This window comes from Argiope bruennichi, chromosome 9 (assembly GCF_947563725.1).
Source record: "Argiope bruennichi chromosome 9, qqArgBrue1.1, whole genome shotgun sequence".
NCBI lineage: Eukaryota > Metazoa > Arthropoda > Arachnida > Araneae > Araneidae > Argiope > Argiope bruennichi.
Window position 1 is genome coordinate 99,952,824 of NC_079159.1, and position 22,134 is coordinate 99,974,957.

At 26.0% G+C, this 22,134-nt stretch overlaps 1 protein-coding gene across 7 annotated transcripts in view; it reads right to left on the reverse strand.

The window, feature by feature from the left end:
• Positions 1-22,134, reverse strand: part of LOC129984036 (uncharacterized) — a 47,231-nt gene that overhangs the window by 18,236 nt on the left and 6,861 nt on the right. For 2 of the 7 annotated variants that reach the window (XM_056093793.1, XM_056093794.1), the window contains exons 2-9: positions 21,839-21,954; positions 18,040-18,190; positions 11,168-11,738; positions 9,624-9,913; positions 6,313-6,522; positions 5,027-5,140; positions 2,054-2,113; positions 982-1,059 (exon numbers count right to left, since the gene is read on the reverse strand). In XM_056093793.1, the coding sequence (XP_055949768.1) occupies positions 982-1,059; positions 2,054-2,113; positions 5,027-5,140; positions 6,313-6,522; positions 9,624-9,913; positions 11,168-11,738; positions 18,040-18,141 (1,425 nt within the window). In that variant the 5' untranslated portion in view covers positions 18,142-18,190; positions 21,839-21,954. Of the gene's footprint in view, positions 1-981; positions 1,060-2,053; positions 2,114-5,026; positions 5,141-6,312; positions 6,523-9,623; positions 9,914-11,167; positions 11,739-18,039; positions 18,191-18,440; positions 18,458-21,838; positions 21,955-22,134 lie in introns of those variants that run through there. The other 5 variants (XM_056093795.1, XM_056093792.1, XM_056093797.1 and 2 more) reach the window with 3 other exon arrangements.

Sequence of the window (22,134 nt, forward strand, 5' to 3'; positions counted from 1 at the left end):
CCACCGAGCTACTTTCATAAATTGAATATTCTCACCATAGAATTGTTTTCTATTCTTTCATGCAGTTACAAAAGTTTCATGCTTGCTCATGAAATGCAATTAGGGAATTTCATGAAAAAAGAACAACAATCACGCAAATCAAAACTGAACTGATCTACACAGAAAAAAAAGGGGAAGTAAAAAAGAGACCATTGTGTAAAGTTCCCACATTACACAATTGTCAATGGTATTGTTTCATTTTTGGAAGCTAGGACTAAGATATTTTATTATTGCAATCTTTATCTCATAAAAATTGCAAACTATTATCTCATGAAAATGGAATTATGTTTTTTTGCATAATCTAAAATTTAAAAAATAATAATAATAATAATAATATTAATTTTATTTTCATACAATTTTTGTTTATTTTCGACAATTTTCTAAAACTTAATTTGATACACAATCTGTAACAATATTTTTAATGGTATGATGAAATTCAGACTCATTCATAAGGCATTCAATTGCTTGCTTTTGCCAATTTTAAAATTAAGATTTAAAAAAACTTTCGTCCTTGATTATCAATTCTGCCCCCCTCCCTTTTTCTTGTAATTATTGTAACTTATTAATTTGAATGTGATATAATATATAAAGAACTGATTCAATTAAATTCATGTTTTTCAGCCTTGTCAAATAACATAATAATTTTTTTTAATTGCATTTCATAATAATTGTTTTACAGCCTAAAAAGTTAACAATCTAAGCAAACAAGTTGGTTGCCAAAATTTGCTTAGTTTTTTAACTACTTTATTTGTTGGCTAACTTTTTAAATTTTATTTTGTACAATTTTTTTGTGTTTTTTATTCAGATTAAGTACTAAAATATTGCAAAACAGTAACCATGATATGTGCAAGTAAAAAAAAAAGAAATAGAATTAATTGATGGGTAAGTTTCTACAGTATTTAGAAACTTTAAAAGTATCATTATATTAAGAAAAAAAGTAACCTGTTTCGTACTACTACAGGAAGCCAGAGTGCTCATCCTTGAATAAATAACACTTAGGTAATACTGTCGTCTGGTAGCCTAATGGAAAGATAAAAAAAATATTGAAAAAAAGAATCAAATCAGGAAAATCAAAATAAATATATAAATAGAAAGAAAGGACAGACTAATGCTTGAAAGGTAACTGTAAGAATTTAGTAATCCATTTTTGTAGGAAACTATAAATAAAGCAACCTTCATTAGTAATTAAGTAAAATGAATTAATTTTTTCAATCTATATAGATTATTTCTGCTCTTTCACATGACAACAAAATAATTTTAGATTTATAACATACATTTTAAAACAGCATAAACATGAAAAATAAACAAAAGATTATACACTTTATTATGTTTGTAAAGCAAAACAAAACTTTTAATAATAAAAAAAAATTAAAAAGTTTATTACTTCATATATATTATTCTATACTTTGCAGTAAAAAGTGGAAAATTTGTGGTCTTCATTACATTAACTTCTATAATCATTTCTCAAATTTAGATAACGATTGCATTACAAAAGTCGCAATGATTTTTACAAATAATCCATTATGATAGATATATTAAAAATAATCCATTGCTACATTTGCATCTACATACCCTCTTAATCTGATATATGCAGCTAAATACTACACTCAGAAGTTTATTTAAATAAATCAAAATATGAATTTAAATTTCCCTGAGCAGAAAACTCTTTTAGAAAATGATAGTTATAAAACATTTTAATTTTAAAAAGGAAAAAAAGACATTCAACCTATTTTGAAATATTCTTATTATATCAGCAGGGAAAAAAAATAATTAAAATCTATGACAAAAAGAAATTTATTATAACAGACAATAATCACCATATAAATCATTCAAATTAAGATTTGTTCCGTGGTAATCGTACAAAATTGCTACAACAGTTATTTACAACAACAGTTAAATAAAACAGCATATTTTGTTATACATCAACATTTATTTTAAAGATGTATTTGTCGCTTGAAAGATCAGAAATTTTTTTAATTAATTTAGGGCATAGTAATATTAATAAATTACTCACATGCTTGCTGATAGAAGTTCCACACCTCTTTAATGAAATACAAAGTTTAGAGAGTTCTTTCTGTAAAGAAATAAGAAAATATTTAACAATATATCTGGCATACAAATATTCAGTAAACCCTTCAAATGGCCAAATATTTTTCACTTTCATTAGAAAGAACTAATATTTAATATGTCTTTTCTTAGTAAAATTTCACATTATAATAATTAGATGATAATTTATCAAAGAAAAAATAGTTTGTCATTATAAAAGACCATTTTTTTTTTTTTTTTTAACTGAAAGGCTTCATACCATAATAACTGGTCAACTGGATGATTACTAAACAAATAATCTTATCTTCAAATGATAAAATATTTATTAAGATAATTAATTGTATGATACATACAAGATGGGAGAAATCCATATTTATGTAAATTGAACATTCGCATAATGCTTGAAACAAATAAAATTAGATTAAGATGATTATTATCTTCTAATAATCTAGAAGATTGTAATCTTCTAATAATCTAATTTATAATTAGATAAATTAGATTATTAGAATATTACAAGAACAAAAACCTTTCTAACAAAAATAAAATAAAAATTTATTATAAAAATACAAAGGAAAATGCTGTATCTATTGAACAGTCATTGAAATTAGTGAGAATGATTTCTCAAAACCTTTTATTATGAACTCTTCAATGAAGATATGTATCCTCACTACTACGCAAAAATTTATGCATCTTAGGTAAGGTCATGAATACTACAAGAGCTAAGATTTTTATTTTCAGAAACCTGCATATGAGAATTATATATTGTAGTATAGCAAAGAAAATTTTGTATGCATTTTGTACTCTCTTTTCGATTAATTACAACCAATTTTACAAACAGAATTAAGATTTAAATAACAAGATCACATATCAAATTTTATTAATTTAAGTCATTATATTTTTGCATCATTACATATACATGCATGCAAAAATACAAACTGTCATGTGGTTATCCCATTGTCAGATTTAATTCAAAATTGAATATGTTTATTTATTTTAGGTGATAAAACTGTGTATTAAATTTTATCTGCACTTTAGATGCTAAAACCATGAACCAAATTTTATTTATTAAAAATGTTACAATTTTGAATTATCACTTTTGCTGACATGCAAAAGTACAGACAGTCAACCTCTTGAGGGTTGGTTGGTTTCAGGTTTTATGGCACAAGAACCCATACGAGGATTATACTGTGCCAAGATAATTTATTTCCAATTCAAAATTTAATAAAAACAGTTTCTATAAAAGTGATACAAAAATAAACATTGGCAAAACGATGATAAATTACAAAAAGTCATAATGAAACCATAATGGTGAATTCAAATTATGGAATAAAAACCTATAGATTTTAAAAAGACAAAAAGCTTCTCATGTGGATCTCTGCCAAGCAACAAAGGCAAAGTCACTGCTGTTGTTTTGAAGTAAAATAAGCGTTGAGCATGTGGCATTCAATAAGGATATGATAAACTGTTACTCCACAGTCACAATGTGGACACATATGCAATTGATCATTTAATATCAGATGTCTATGAAGGAATCTAGAGTGATAAATTCTCAGACAAATTAAAAATGTGTCATGTTTTCAATAATTCAAAGAAGGCCAATCTTCAATGGTAGGCTTAAAAGTATGAAGTTTGTTTAATTTCCGAATCCCATAGAGTTTGCCAATTTATGTAAAGTTGACCTCTTGCCAGATTTGCTTCAAAAGTGGATATGGATCCATATTTTAGATGCTAAGCCTGTGTACTAAATTTTATTTTTCTAGCTCTATACACTCTGTGGTTACAGTGTACTTGTACATTGGCAGCTGAACAAACACGTTCTTCAAGTGGAATTTGTTCAAAATTTAATGTACACAATCACACCAAATTTCAACCATCTAATTCAAAGCATTTTTAAGTTATTGTATTTACCGACATAAATTCAAAAATGTGTTTTTTTAACTCAGGGAGGTTTGAAGCATGGAGATTTGACAAATTTTCAAGTTTGAATTTTTTGATAATTACAATACTCTCTTTTTGTATACTTCTTATACAAGAAAGTAAAAATGAAAAAGGACAAAATAAATAGTGACTGCTATAAAATACATTTCAATAAAACAAATTTTATTATATACAATCAAAATTGATCAATTTCTAAAACTTTAAATGCCATCATTTTAGATGATTTCCACAATAACCTCAAAGAAGAATGATGAACTCAACGTTGCTGTTGATTGACTACAATAATGGAATTCAGAACTTCATAATTGATTCAAGATCATCTTGATGAATACTGATCATAGAAGAGTAGAACTTTTTTTTTTTTTTTTGGTTTGTTTGTTTAAAATATCAGGTGGCAAGATTACTTTACTAAATAGGATAAAGAAAACTATAAAAATTGCAATTTCATAATTTGTAGCAGTATGTTAATTGGTTCTAAAAGCATAAAATAAATATTCTTTATTGTATAATGAAGCATTTTTTCCAACTGTAAGTATAAAAATCTTACTGGCTTAAAAACTGATATTTGAACATAATCAAATTGAATACCTTGTATACAAAAGACTTTAAAAATTACTGTATTAAATAAAATATATTCTCTATATATTTGAATATATTAAAGTTAAGTTATTGAATATCCTGTATACAAAAGACTTTAAAAATTTCAATATTAGATAAAATGTATTCTCTATACATTTGAATATATTAAAATTAAGTTTTATTTCAAACAAATGTAATTTATTATTAATTATTCACATAAGATCTGAGAAGCTCTAAATATAAGCAATTTTCATGCTAAAAAAAAATTGTAATTTGAAGGAAAAAAAAAACTTATTTTGCAAATTTTATCAAGAATTTGGTACTAAAAAACAGCCCTTTTTTTTGGGCATATTTTTATATTATATCGTTTTAAAAATCAAAACTAATGAATAATCTAATTTTGAAATATTTCAAAGGCACTTACTTTCGAAGATAATTTCAAATTCCAAATAAACAAATCAATGAATTTGATAGCTACTAGCTGCAAATTTTTTTCAATGCGAGAAATTGATTCCAAAATTGGCATAAGATTTTCAACCTAAAATATATAATGAAAAGAAAATATTTAAAAAAAAAACATAAATAACAATAATGTAGATAGCACATACAAATTCATAAATAAATGACAAAAGACAAATTTTAACTAATGAGCTTTTATAACTATAATAAATCCACACAGAAAATTAACAAAACATGATTTCTGATCTTAGCATAATATTTGTAACAACAAAAGTACCAAAATAAAACATACTATACATGTTATCCTTCTATGTTAATACTAAAATTTATAATGAGTACATTGCGGGACTAAGAATTTCATATGAGAAAAATTTCTATCCTATTCAGATTTCACTCTCTCTATTCAAATCTTTAATAATAATAAAAGCAATAGGGTGTATATGCATCTATTGTATGTATATGTCTGTTGACTCAATTAAGAAAATGCTATTAGATCTTGATCTGACAAATATATTTTATAAAGTGTGAAAATGAACCTCGCTAATATACTTGGTAAGGAAAGAATATTTCAAGTTGAAACAATATCAGCATAAAATCAAATTTTTCATTTCAAAACAACTTTTGGCAGAAAAAAAGTAGAGTTTAGAATCAAGGGTCAAAAATTGAATTTTCTGCCTTTGATTCCTTTCTACCAGCATAATTTTGGATTATTTCAAATTTTGGATTAATTCAAATTTATCAATGTTTACAGTAAAGATTAGTCCGGAAGTTTTATGACAATGATAATGATAGACAAAAATAAAGACAAGAGAATAAAAGCATACGAAATTTTTTTTTTTCTCCCTTATCAGCAAAATATTTCTCAAATTAGTCAGAAATTTCTCTCCAAGTTTTTAAGAAAGTGGGGTAGGAGAAATAAATAATTTTCTATAACATTTCCCTCAACTTTTTCTACTACTGTCTTAAAGAGCTAAGTGACCAAAATTATTTCACCATTACATGCTCAACCAAAATGATTCAACATTACATACAAAACCAGATATTTGTATGCATATTTTTCAATCCATAAATCTAATAGACCAAAATAATTTAAAAATTAGAAAAATCAATATCGTAATCAATTGGAAAATAAAAAAATTTTAATAGCATGTAGCATTTCAATTGGTGATAAAAAATTTTTAAAAATTATATAATAATTATTATCATAACATAAATAAATAATAAATATATACTCTACTGATTTCCACTTACTTCGAATAATTTCTGTGTGTAATCTGGTGTGGTATTTGGATCTGAAGAATTAAAAGTAAGTTTTCTTAGTGCTAGATAAGATATATAACTGAACAACTGAACTCCTCTAGAAGTTTCATAAGATATGCATCTAATCATTTTTAATACCAAATTCCATTTATTATTTCTCTGTACTTCAGCAGACAACACAAATAGAGCAATTTTCGATTGCTGTAAAAGAAAAGCGGAAAAAAAAACTTAATATAAATATAGAATGTCAGAATTGCTTAAAAAAAGGTACCAAAACAAATTGTTTTTTTATATATAGACCACTTAATGTAAAATTAAATACTCAGAGAACTAATTGCTCCACCTAATGTCCCTTTAAATTGGTAAAACAAAAAAAATTCTTGGCTAGGTTAATGTAAAAAATAGGGTTAGCAATCAAATCTCAAAAACTAAACTAAGAATTTATAAGACTAATTATGCCTGTTCTGCTCTATGTAAGTGAAACTTTGACTCTTAATTTGAATACTCAGTGTTCTCTGAACATGTTCGAGAGAAAGATCATTAGAATTATCATTGGCCCAGTACTAGAGAGAGGATATTGGTGAATTAGATTCAATTTTGAATTATAAAAACTCTATATGCAACCACAAACATGAGCTTCTTAACCAAACTGAGCATCTTAACCTATTGCTCCAGATAACACTGGTTATCTGGAGCAATAGGTTAAGATGGATCAGCCATATCTGGAGAAGCCCCGAAAACAGCACCCTCAAAATATCCACTTTTAAAAATCCTATGGGATCCTAGGCCAGAGGAAGACCTTATAACTTTTTTCTTTATGAGTACAGATGCCGTATAGAAGAATTTTTACCTTAGCTTGCAGACAAATTTATCAGAAAAGGATTAAGAGTTTTTCTTCTTTTCGACCTAATTTGTCTTTGCCCAAATTATTTAATCAGTCATTTTATATGTGATAGATATTTAATTGCTAACAGAGAATAACAAAGTAAAACATTAACAGTTGGAACTTTCATTCTTGTACCTAATAAAATTGTAGGCTGAAAGCAGACAGCAAACTGAAATCAGAGTCGATTAGGTGCTTCAGGTTACTCTTTTTTTTTTTTTTTTTTTTTTATGGATACCAGTTTGGATGATATTTTACATTTGAAATTTAGCCTTTTAATAAAGGCTAAAATTTTGAAATACACCTATGTATATTACGTGTATGTGTATGTAATGATATCTCTTAATTTAATTTTAATCCTAATTAATTTCCTAATTTTTATTTTAAATTAGTTCATGGTAACTTCATCCTAAAATGTTCCCTTATTTCCTGATCCAATTCACAATTTTTATTTAATTATATCTCAGACGCACTCTCAAGAACTGAAGACTATTGCAATTTCTCACACTTTGAGCAAAGAGATACACAAAGTCTAACACACACAAATACCTTTTAAAGATACCCAAGATGCATTTGCTTAAATTGGCATGTATCAAATCCCTATCAGAATCTCAGAAAAATCCCTGAAAGGAAAAATTTCTGCCTTTTTTGCTATGTCATGATGTAAACTGATGTACCCATGTAGCGTTTTTTACCTTATACATAATGTCTCCCATGATGAAATAAATTGAAACTAATTCCAAAAGTTTCTTTTTTTTTCAGCCACACATCTGCGAAATTATGTTTGCATATATATATATATATATATAGCTTATTATAAATTTATTTAAAACCCCATTGACTTTACAAGTTTTTTGGCAAATTTAACCAATTATATTTGGAAATGTATTTAAGATATTATTTGTAAAAGATTTTGATGACAAATTGATTTGGATTTTGCCATATTTTATCATAAGTAACTTGCCATTAAATTCATATATCTTGGTAGAAACAGTGTTAAATTATAGGATTTCTCTTTTCCCGGTTTTCTCCAAATATGTGGTTGCTATATGAGTAAGTCTCTCAATTGATACATTTTTGGTCTAACTTGTAAAGAGGTAGAAACAGGGCATAGTTGCTATGGTTATTTATAACATGATCTTTTATATCACACCTTTTCATTTGGCAAAACTGGTAAAAATCACAGTACATATATCAAATATATAACAACCTTCACACAGTCTATTGGAGAAGGAAAAAAAGTATGAAAATATAAGGAAAATATTTTTAAAAACTAATTATTATAGTGAAAATTAGTAAAAATATTTCAGAAATTAAGAAAAGTCAACTTAAAAATTAAGTTAATATCTGATAATTTTATAAAATTCCACAATTTACAGGAGAAGTAGATAAAAATTCAATTGAAATCAATAGAAAATAAAAGTTGTTTGAGGAAAGTCAGACTCAAAATAACAAATAACCATATTAAATTAAAATATTTTTTAATAGATCAATAACCAAGGGCACCATTTCAAATCATTAAATAAGAAAAACTATACAACTGTCCATAATTTTCCAATCTTTTATTTAATTTTATGTAACAATGAATACAATTTTTTCATTTTATTTTTATAACTGATAATTTCTTTAGTTTAAAATGCTATGTATTATGGGGGAATTTTTCACATTAATTTTACTGACTAAAAACTATCTTATTACAGAATTTTAAAATTCAGACAAGCTGACAATTATGGTAAGATCAATAATTATCAGCTAATTTCGGTTAATACCGATTTTTTTTTTTTACTGTACTCTCAAATATTTTAATTCAACAAAATTATTGATAAATAAAAATATTCTGACTAATGTTTGGTAAAAAACAACATTTAAATATACTTTTAATAAAAAGTTTTCCATTTTTTGAAGACATGATTTTTAACCTGACAATTATTTGTTATAACCAAATCCTAAAACTTTCAGAATTTTAATAATGAATTCTGATTTCTCAAATAATTTGCATTATTGAAAGGACTTATATTCATTAATTCAGTTTCATTAAAAAAATGCTATTTTACTAGTGTATTTTAAACATATACATATATGTATAGAAAAAATTATATGGAATTCCTTATGGGTGAAGTGAATAGTTCAAGACAGATTGATCTTTTACAAAATAATAATTTTACAGTGTAAATCCATTGAATTCGTTTCAGCATAACTATTATTTGTCATTGATTTTTTTTTTCCAACTGCTTCTGAATTAACCTATAGAATCTAATATGATAATAAACTATAATATGCACAAAATTTTAAAATTTTGTATGTGTTTTGTATTTGTATTTAAAAAAATTTAGTCCCCCTGCAGTACCTTCAAAATAAAGATACATTATATAAAAATAATTAAAATTATTATATTATATACTAAAATATTTATCCTTACCCAAATTGGCCAGTTTCTTTTAGAAAATCTGTTTATAATAATTGCTGTACATCGTTGGAGACTAGATTTTATTTTTAGGAAATCGTCCATGCTCATCCACAATAAATAAATAAAGATATTATACAGATAATCTTCTTCCATTTTGTAACAACTTATTAAATCTTCTACTGAACTCAGTACTGCTTTTAAATTAAAAGCCCAGTGTTTGGGGATTTCATTTCTGATTTCACTTTTTCGCACTGATTTACTTTCTGGCAGTAGATTAAAAAGTTCTTTGTTTGTATCGACACCTAAAATAAAGCAAAATAATTTTGATGATAAGAAAAATATGAATCTGATTATTATCATATAATAAATTAATAAAATAAAAGGAATTTGTAATTAATATTTTTACCCTAATGACAATGACTTACTTAAGTATGAATAAGTCAAATTACAAATTTTAACTACAATCATAGACACCAAAAATTGAGAGAATATAGAAAATTATAAGCAAATGCCTCACTAGTGAATGGCAATCTACATGTTACGAAACATAACATAAAAGATGAAAGAATAAGATTATATATGTTATAAATATCTTTGCAACTACTCATTTCCAGTTTAAGTGCTAAATAATTTGCAAAAATAATACAATATTGAAAATTTTGAAAAGGAAGAAAACAGTAAAAGCTAAAGAATTTATAAATCTCATTGTAATACATTTTGTGAATTAGAGAATAATAAAATTTTAATATTTACAAATCAAACATTATATGGAGGGAAAGAATAAAATTGTTTTGTTTTATTTTTTACTTGACACTTTACATCTTTTATTTTAAAACATCAATATCAATCTCAAGAAAATGCATTTTAAAAAGATATGCTCAATGATTACTTACAAATTATTAGATATAAATATCTATTAAATTTATTACGAAGCTTTGCCTGGAATATATTCAAAGTAATTCCTTGTTTTTTGCAATTAATTTCATTTATTTAGGTACAAATTTACAACAAAACTTAGTCATATATAATATTTTTACTCTCTTGTTCATAACTGATGAAAATGAATCTTTCCTTTCTTTTTGAGTGGCAGAAAAACAAACAGGTGTGAGGTTTTTTAAAATCATTTAATTAATTTTTGCAAAGAATATATCATAATCATTTTCCTTATTTAATTGATTTGCTTTCAAAATCTAATCTTTAAAATTTGCTTCACTTAATCCTCAGAATTAATATTTTTGAAAGTTAAATTAACCTAAAATCTCAAAATAACATGAAAATATTTCATATTGATATTGATCATTAATAGCATTTATAAATGCAGTATGCACTATAGTAAAATAAAAAAATATTATACAATCATTTGAAAACTTTTCCAAACATTCAGCAATTTAATTTATTTAATTTGTTATTGGAAAATGTAACAAAATACTATTATGGCTAAGCAATATTTTTTTTTATCAGACAGATAATATAAATAATGTGCAAGTCATGTGTGCATAAATAATGTGCACTATAACAAAGCAATTTAAAAAAGAAAGAAAGAAAAATTCATTTACCATAATTAAATAAAACCATGAAAATATCTATACATGAAATAGAAATATTCTGTACGTGCTGTTTATGTATCACCCAATTTATAAATTTCTGGCAAGCTCTCACATATTCTTCATCAGGATGAAGGGACATAGTTTTGAAAGCATATTGAATAAATGGAATCAACTGCTCAATTTTTTTCAGAAAAAGTGAATTAATACATTTAATCTCTTCTTGAAGCGCATCTTCATTTAGACTAATCAATAACTTTTCGAATTCTGAGAAATCCAATGAAGAATCAAATCCACATTTTAGCAAAGTCAGATCATCCCAAGTAAAGAATTGTAAATGATCAAGTTCACCAAAGAGTTGAAGAGATGGCTTTTCAAAATTATTGTTCTCATTCTCTTCATCCAGTACAGCATCTCTTAGAATTAAATTCTCTTCATCCAGTACAGCATCACTTCGAATTAAATTTTCTTCATCGGTGCACGAGTCATGAATCTTGATGTTTTCAATCTGTTCACAATAGCTCCGTTCTTTTTCTTGATTTTCAATTAGAATTGTATTTTCTTTGAAAAGCTCATCAAAAGTCTAAAATAAAAATAAATGTCTATAATTATTAACAATAAAAGAGAAAAATCATTACATGTGCAACCTAAACCCAGAAATTCTTGTTTTTTAATGACAACTCACGATCACTGTTTCAGGAAAAATCCATGGTACATCATTACAACAGTTAAATAATACAAATTGTCATCATAATGTATTTTTTTAAAGTTTATATTTAAAAAGTATTAAGGTTTAAACAAAATAATTAATATTGATCAATGTTTAATTAGAATGAAAGTTTCATAATTTCTTGAAATTCTTTCTACAATCCTAAGGCATGTTACAACGAGGGTTGCCACTGAAATCTAGAAAAAAATTACAAGCGTTTTCCCTGTATGTATTATCAAGATATAAAAAAATGCAGGAATAGCCCTCAAGAGCTAGTTATAATGATATTAAGGAGTGAAAAAAAGCAACAATTTAACATTATTATTAATAATAGCATATTAAAAAATTTTTATAATTACAAACAAAAAAAAAACAATTTTTTTATTTATTATCTAGAATTTAGCAAGAAAAAATTTATATGTTAAGCAGGGGGGGGGGAATATATTACCTCACGTGCTCTTTAATTGTAAGTCGCACAAAATTAAACGACATGGGTAAAATAAAAAAACAAAACATTTTTAATATCATAATTTATTATCATAATAATTTAATGATTACTTAACTAAAAATTGTTACAAGCAAGATTATTTTTATTTATTCCATTTGTATACAATTCATATATTTGGGCATCAGTTTATGCAATTCTGTAGATTTTTTTAGCCATCAGTTTCATGAAGCTAATCTGTAACAAATCAAGCATGACATTTTTGTATGGTCTAATGCACATTTTTTTAGCTGTTTCATATTTTAACATATGTTTACTATCAGTGAACATATATTAAATTATTTCCAATCTATCATAAAATGCATAAAGGACGAATGTGACATAACAAGTTTTAAATTCTATAAAAGTTTTTCTTTAAATGATTGTTTTGTTATAATGATTGTTTAAATGATTGTTTTTGAATTAAAAAAAATAGTTCGAAATCGGCTTATTTGCGGACATTAAATTTGATGTTTTCTGATTTGACATGTCATCTCCTGTATTCCTTCTAAATACTAACATCAATGATGACTCTTTTGAGCTGCATAAAGTCTTGTTTATTTTCTTCTTTGGTATGACTAATAAGTGCTTGTTTTCCAATATTACTTAGACTTATTATTTCTTACAAAGTGTGAAGTACACAATAAACAAATTTTGCAGAACTTCTCAAGCCCATTCAGCAATACCAGGATTGATTTTTTTTTTTTTTTTTTTATCTGCCCAATTTGTATTAAATACAGATTTTAAGCCGTTTATTGTTTTAAATAAATTCTCTATTTGATTTTTAATAAGCTCAGTTTCTCAAATAATAAACAAACGATTCAATAAATTCAAGTATGGTAACCACTACACTGCTTCTGCAGATTGAATGCTGCTAATCCCACCAGAGAAATGTATTCTATTCTTTCATGCAGTTGCAGAAATCTTGTGCCTGCTCATTAGTTGCAATTCGAAAATTTCATAGAAAAAGAGCAACTGTCTCAATAACTGAAACTGGAATTACCTATACAGAGAAAGAAAGGAGAGAGAGGGAGAAAGAGTGAGTTTCTGCATTACACATTTGCAAATGGTATTTTTTTAAACATTTTTAAGAGCTATGACTGCGATTTTTCATTTTTGCAATCTTTAGAGATTTGCATTATTTGAAAGGGGAAAAATAACTAAAAAAAAAATTCCCTGTATTTTTCCTGTTTTTATGAAAATTTTCATATTTTCCAGCATTTTCCCAGTTTTTTTTTTTTTTTTTTTTTGACAATTTTTAAATTCTTAGTGTTTTCCAGTTTTTCCATGTTCTCCTAGTGGCATGGCAACCCTGGTTATAACACATATTAGTTCATTCATCAGTGACACAACTGCTCACAACTTTGTATGTGCCATCATCTTGAGTTGTCAATGACTATAATTTCAAATAAAATTCCTACTCTTTTCAACAGTACGAAGGAACCAGATATGCAATTATTTAATAACCGCTCTACACATAAAATTAGAATCTCAATAAAGTTTCAAAATAATTAAAAATGAAATAAGAGAAATATTAATTTGAAAACTATAATATAGGAGGAAAGAAACCACGGAAATAAACTGCTTTACAAATCAAAATCATTTTTAATAAAATACACAATTTGAATAAAGAAATATCAAAATGCAAAATAATTATTATCACATTTTAAGGTAAAATTAGAGATTCAGCATGTGGTTAAATACAATAAAACTGATAATGAGACTCAACAACAATAATAAGACTTTTTTTTAATAAAATATAATTTTAAAAATTCTTACAGAGGAGAAGTCAAGAAGCCTGCTTTAAAGCCACTAAAACAATCTTGAAAAACAAATAAACAGGCACTCTGTACACATATGGCCCACTTTAATGATATAGTTATTTGAGTTATATTGTTGTTTATAATGGCACTTGCCATGCACAAGCTCGCTGACGAAGTCAGCGATTTTAAGCCAAGGGAGCGTCTCTTGTTTTTAGTAGCGCCAACTAGGGCCAAGAGTACGTCTTAGCTACTCACACATCTCATTCGCTTGCACAAGCCCCTTTTTACAGGGGGGCACATTCACACATCTCACAGATAGAACGGAGGAAGAACAACCATGCCCGTACCGGGACTCGAACCCAGGATGCCCAGAACATGGGGAAGACGCACTACCCCTATGCCAGGACGCCAGCTTTTGAGTTATAATCAACTCAAATTACAAAACAGAAATCTACAAACTGTATGGTAGACAAAAAATTGTAATACAGATGCATTTATGTTTTAAAATTCTTCATATATCTAAATTTTATTTCAAATACTGACTTTTATTATATATAATATTAGTATTTGAAATTAACTTTCATTAAAATGTATTAAAATTCTTAATTGTATTACAATCATATTAAGAACTACTCGCCTCAGTGTAATGATATACCACAAAGCTTTCACCACATTGTAACTTAAGTTATTTCTACTTATAGGTAAGACTGAGATTTATGATAAATTTATGGATGTAAATAAATTTAAATATATTTATTTTGCAAAAAAAATGACAAAAAAATGAAAATGTGTAGCAAAAAGTAATTAAAGATGTCTTATTAAAAGGAATTCTTAAATTTTTTTTCCCTTTACTCTTTTTGAAAATTAAAACCTAACCATAAAAACAAAAAAATATATCAGGTACAAGTAAAATTTTGGGGAAGAAGGAGTACCATGTTTTAAAAAATACTATCACATTAAAACAATCCAAATTTAAAATAGAGGACAGAGAAAAAAGGAGGATTTAAAAAATTTCAGTAAAAAACATTCCCATGTAGATCATTCAATTATAAATTTTGTTCTTTATTAGAAAACTGAACTAACTGAATTAGAACTGAAATAACTGAAAACAAGTATAAACCTTTAACTAAGACTTTAATTTGAGTCTAAAGATATTTTAAAAATATTATGAACCACCAAGATTCAAAATGCTATTTAGATAAACAAAGATTACTCCAATATATTTTTGTCTTGCAATTTTTTAAAAAATGCAGCAAAAAAATTAAAAATTTAAGAAAATGTATAAAAGGCTGGAGTTAAGTAGAAAATCAATATGTCAGTATTAAGATAAAAAAAATTTTAAATGCGTAAAATATTTGAATTTCTTTCAAATGCAATTAAAAAATTTATAAATAACATTTTCACCATAAACAATTGCTTTCTTTTTTAATTTGGAATGAAAACTTTGTGATCTTAAAAAAGGAAATTGCTTTTATAGCAAATAAACAAAAGGAATTCAATCAATTGAATGCTGATACATAAATATAAAAAAGAAACAGAAAACTACGATTGTATTGATTACATAGAAACAATTAAATGATTTCATTTCAACATTATTTATCACTCACCTTCATTGATCAGATTAATTTGCCAATAATACAGTTTTTTATGTATAACAATAAAAATCATATCTTTAGCAAAATATTTTTAAACTTTAAATTCAAATAGAAAATTTTAGTAGCATTATTTTTAATTGGTTGCATTTGTTCTGCTCTTTCCATACATGAACTTTTTTAATGGAGTCAAGTCAAATAATCAACACTGCATGGAAATTGTAACTGTCAGCATTATTTAATATCTAATTATACACTGATTCAAACAGTGATATATATTCATCTTCTCATTTCTTATAAGATGTTGCTTCCAATATGATACAGATGAAACATCACTGATATATAAATATTATTGGAGCATGCCTAACAAACATGTCTCCTAAATTGAAACTTTTTAATAAAATTTTTTTAAATAACAAGAACAATCGCTCGGAATATTAGGTTCATCTTTTAGTATAGTTCATATTTTAAATGGCTCAATTTACTGATCCCCCCCCCAAAAAAAGAGAATGAAACAAATTACAGAAAGAAAAACTTCATTACATCACTACCAAAAAATATAAAAATAATTTTCAATTTTAGCTCTTAACAAAGGAAGAAAAATTTGTTAACTAAATCATCTATACTGATAATAAAGCTCAGTATGTGTGTGTTAGGACTCTACAGGCCAGACAGTTTGACTTACAGCTACCAAATTTGGTACATGTATACCTTGAAGGTTGGGAATGCGCACCTGGAGTCACTTTTTTTGAATTTTTAATTACAATTTTAATTATTAATTAAAAAGTAACTTTCCCATCAAAAAATAATCTTCATTTCCCCACCACCAAATGCATAAGACTTCAGTCTTTTTTCCCCACCCTAATGAGGGTAGGCTTTACATGCTTTCGACCGATTATTTCAAATGATTCTGTTTATTTTCTTAGTGTCTGATGCATTTAAAATTAAACATTGTTAATTAGTCGATATTTCAGATTCGTTATGAAATACTTTTGAATTAAAATAAAACAGAATAAAGGGAATTAAAAATTTCTAATCTGCTTAGCGTTACCCCAACTGGCGTAAAAAATTCACGCATGCACATTGTGTTCTGATTGTTAACTATCTTCAACGCATTCGGACTAGATTGAAATTATTTTTAGGTTAGTTGTGTGCTTTTGTAATTAAATTGCATTTTGTTAGTTATATATCTTTGGTATATGTTTATAGTTTTAAGTATATTGTTTTTTTAAAGTAGTTTTTTTATACCTGTTTTCGACTAATTATTTTAAACAATTCTGTTTATTTTCTTAGTTTTTGATGCATTTAAAATAAAAAATTGTTAATTAAACGATCAGCTCATGATGAATCTGAGAAAAATTTGTTAAAAAATTCTTAATATATTACATAAATTTAGAAAGATATTCTTTAGTGCCCATAAATGCTCAGCAACTCCATTTTCAGTAATCATATTATAAATAAAATGCTTTGTTTCAGTAAAAAATATTATATTAATTGCAGTTTAATCATTTCCACTTTAATTTAAAGCATAAATTCTACGGGAGCTAACAAAAAATTAAGGAGATACATATTATGTTATGATTGAAGGCCTTTATAATATTATGAGTGAATTATATGACTATCAAAATTTGAAGTTTTAACATATTTTGATGAAGAAGTTATTAAAATAGGAGTTACATAAAATATTTATTAAAATTATAACGAGCATTAAGATTGGCGAACCAGCTGGTCGACAAAGACGGCTAGTAATAAATAATATATACTTATAAAGTACGTACATTTGTGGCATTCAGGAAAATCTACCACAGTTATAAAATTTAGTAGACGGCAAGTCACAATGATTACTCAAGGCACTTTAAAGCTCATGTTAAAATTGAATGTAGAAATTGTTTATTTAATATTTTGTATCATGTTAGCTGATTTGTTATACATATTTGTTTGCACTATCATTTCATATTATTGTAGAAAAAGAAATGGATGCAACTTTTATATAGAACAGACAATTGCTGTTATAATGAAATTTGTTTTCAATATCAACAAAACATATTGAGTTTTATTAATACTTATAAAAAAGTTTCTTAGACAAATTTTAAAATTTAAAGCTAAAATTCCTACATCTGACATTCTAAATGCATACCTGTTTTACCTGCGTTTTGAGGTAAAATATTGGATACTTGAAATAAAAAATCCTTATAAAATGAAATAAATAAAGACCAAAATATACCATACAGTTACAAGACAAGCTTTATTTTCTGTTTAGTTATAAAAAAACAAATCATGAAAACTAAGATTTTGACACTCATACAAAAACTTTATAAGGAAATGAAGATTCATACCTTTTTCCGAGGTGTTGCAGTTAAGTTATTAAGCCATGGAATGGAAGGCAAATCATCATCAGAACTATCTGAATGTGTGAAAGTTTTGGTGTTTTTGGGCATGTCGTCATGGTTTCATAAAATCTGAAGAAGTAGCACTTTACATTCTTTTCTGTTTATTTAAAAAAATAATAACTTAATTAGCTTAAAACATTAACTTAATAACTAAAAAATAATAACTTAATAATGATGAATTAAAATAGAAAACAGGAAAAAAAATGAAACTGATGAACAAGAATAATGATGCATTTGTATCTATTCAATGTCTACTTGTATATTGAGCAATTATTTTAAAAAATATATTCATTTTAAAAATAAGTATGCCAACAAATCAAGCAAAAAATAATCTATTTAATTAATACCTAGTAAAACAAATGAGCATGAAACACCAGACTGTGATTTGTGTGCGTAATAAAAATAGTTTTAACATCCGGGAAACCCTGTAAGAACTACAGTATATGTATTAAGCTTAATCATCAAGATCCTTGAAATATTTCTTGTGAGCATATTTTAAATATCATCTATGATCAAAATTTGCTAGCTTATTCAAACCTGGAAGCTGCCATTAGAATATTAATGCCACTACCTGTTATTTTAATTTGAAAATAAAGGAATTTTGATTTACATAAAATTATAAAACTTAATTAAGATCTAAACTTAAAACTAGAAAAATTATCTAATAAAACTATTCTATCTATAGTGAAATATTTAAATAATTAATAGATTTTGAGAAAATATTATAGATGATTTTTCTTTACAGAGTCGAAGTATAATAATTCATGTGTATAAGATACTAGATTATTACTTATTCATTTTCAAATTGAATTAAATATTCTTATTATTCTGGGCAAAAATGTAAAATAAGTAATTAAACACTGTATTCTTTTCCTTCATTACTATTATATTACATATATATATATGTAATGATATCTCTTCATCGAATTTAAATCTTAATTCATTTCCAAGCTTTTATCTTAAATTACCCAGTTTTCTTTAAAATGATTCTGATTCTGATTTCTTGAGCCAATTCCAACTTTTTATTTAATTAAATAAAGCTCTATAAAACTGCCAAATTCAGCAAGTTCTCAAGCTCTGAGAGAAGGGATAAAAAATCCTTAATTTTCTGCTCTTGTGTCACGAGGTAGACTAATGCATTTCTTATCACTTATTCTTTGTACATAAATGATACCTCCAGCAGTGAAAGCGATTGAAGTTTTAAAATTTCAAAAGTTTCTTTTATTTGGTCATGCAACTGCTAAAACATGTTTGCATATTATATATATATATATATATATATATATATATATATATTTGAACTGGCATTTAATATACAAAATATTTATATTACCTACCTATTGTAATTTTATTTCGTACGAGATATTTTGATTGGAACCTAACAACAATAATCTATAACAGAATTATTATCCTGATTAAGATATAAAATTTTTATTCTGCGGGTAGTAAGTTTATAGATAACGAGCAGTACCCGCATAGCGCTGCCCGTGGCATAGCATCCAAGAAGAAAAATTGGCTTTAAACTTACGACTAGCCTCCACCTGATATGACATGGACATGCTACGCCACCTCATTAAAAAATAAAAATATATCTAGAAATTAGCAAAAATAGCTACAAAACAATTTTTTTATAGCACACATTTAGAAATATTTAAACTTTAACAGTATAAATATGATATGTCCGTAGACAAAACAATCTATTAAAAATATACAATAGAAAATCCGTTTTAAAATATAGAAATAAGTCATTGTACACACTGTTCCACATTTGTTTATCAACTCTGTATAATTTGATATAATGAAAATTTTCACTTCTCATGAGATTTTAATGAGAGACGGTTGCTTCGCTCAACAGAAATACTCCTTCTCTACGTTCATTATTTCTCTGATATTCGCTAACCGAAAGTTTGTTTCCTCTTCATTTTCCTTACTCCGCAAAATTTTGAAAATGGCGCCAAGCAGGATATTAAACTCCGGTCATACCCAAACGAAGATTTTTGGCATTTAATGTGTTCCGGTCAAGGTTGGATTTCCTTCTTTTGGGCATATTGAGATTTGAATAGCTGTTTAAAATCAGACGTAAATAAAGAAATGTATCGCATATGCATGCGCATAAACAGCTCTTGCTTTTTGCACATGCGCAGTTTGAGGTTTTCGCGCATGTGGAATAACTAAAATCGCAATTATAAAACTTTTTTTTATTTTGATATGACTTTAAAATAATAAAACCTTCCCCACTAAATGCTCTACAAAATTATATAAATATCGCTAATATCCGTTAACTATTTCTTGAGTTTTTGTGTTTCAAACATACAGACGCTTCATTCAAACATACAGGAGACTTCATTTTATACTATGTATAGATGTCCTGAACACTTTTTTTTTCCCATGGTCATTTTTAGTGGCTTTCTTAAAGCAAAATACACACAGACAGCATGGTATTATTTTTCGTTTTTTTCTTCATATTTATTTTAAAAAGATAACTTAATGCACTAATCTCCTTGGCTCCTCATAAGGCCATTTATATCTTCTTGCTCTTTCTGGTAATTATGCCACTATTTTTAATGATAAAAGATTTGAGGAATCAGCAAATTCTTCTTCTACTTTAAATAAAAATATGATTACATACATCTTTGCAGTTCATTGATTTTAAATTAGAAAGATGTAATAAAAAATAAGACTGTCCAATTAACATTAAAATCAAAGAATTGCAACTAAACAAAATAAGGAAGAAAAACTACAAAGTACATCATAAAGCTTAAAAATGTATAAATTTGCCTTCTGTATATTTGAAAAAGTTTCAGTTGCTATCAGATTACAATATTCATATAAATTACTATGTTGATAACCTAATAACATGTTATGTTAACTTATAATTTTCACAAAAATATTAAAATATAATATACTTATTAATAACTACCATTCTTTACCATCGTTCACAGATCAATATTCGAACTGGGAATACCAAATCAAAAATTAATTTAAAATCAAATTTCATTCATGCTGATTCGAAAAAAATAATTACATATAATTCATAGATAACTTGTTTTTTTTTAAATACAAAAATTCATAAAAATGAATTTTTCACATTTTTAAATGCATTATATAAATATTCATAACAAATTGCAAAACAATCCTAAATTTCTAAATTTCAGAGGTTGAAGAGTTTTTTTTAAAAAATCCATTAATTAACTGTTAATAATGCAATAATTAACTTTATAGTTCATTAATTAATTAATACAGTTGATTAAATTTCTGTGTCCCCAATTGGGAAAAGTGGCCAATTGTCACTATTATATGAAAGAAAGAAATTTTTCTTATTGCAAATGTATATTAAATTAAGCAGAATACCAGATATGTCAAAAAGGGAGTGTTTTCTTCTGTTTCAGAAAACAAAATCTTCAATGTTGACAAAACAAAAATTTCAATAATCTAGTGCACTTGATTATAAATTAGATGGAATAGCATTTCTTTACTACTGGAATTAATACTACTGCAAAAAGAATTGATTCTTCCAATAAAATTTTTATTTCTTCAAATCTAATTAACTAAAGGATATTCTTATAAAAAAAGATTCATACAGAACCAGCGATTTGAACCATAAATATAATTCTGGTACAAATGGAGTGTATAAGTTGAATAAAATATTGACTACTTAAAGTCACAGATTTAAATAAGAAATGGTGTGGAATTCATTCAAGGTTCCACCCTTTATTCATAAAAAATTTAAGAACTAGTTCCTTACTTGTAGATGCCTAAGTGAAGAATTCTTACGCCCCAAATACATTTGGATACTACTAGAAGCTAATTTCGCACAAATTTCTACTGGATGCTCACTTCACAAACATAATTTCACTTAAGCTGAAACAAAATTCATTTCAGAAAAAGGCAAATTCCAAAGAATCTTAACCTTATTTTAACAAGTGCTTAGGTGAGTGAAAGAGAAAATGTTAGAGACAGATGTGAATCAACAAATTTTTATTTTCATTTAAAGAAAGGAATTAGAAAGAGTGTGCCATTAAAATATTTTAAATTTACATT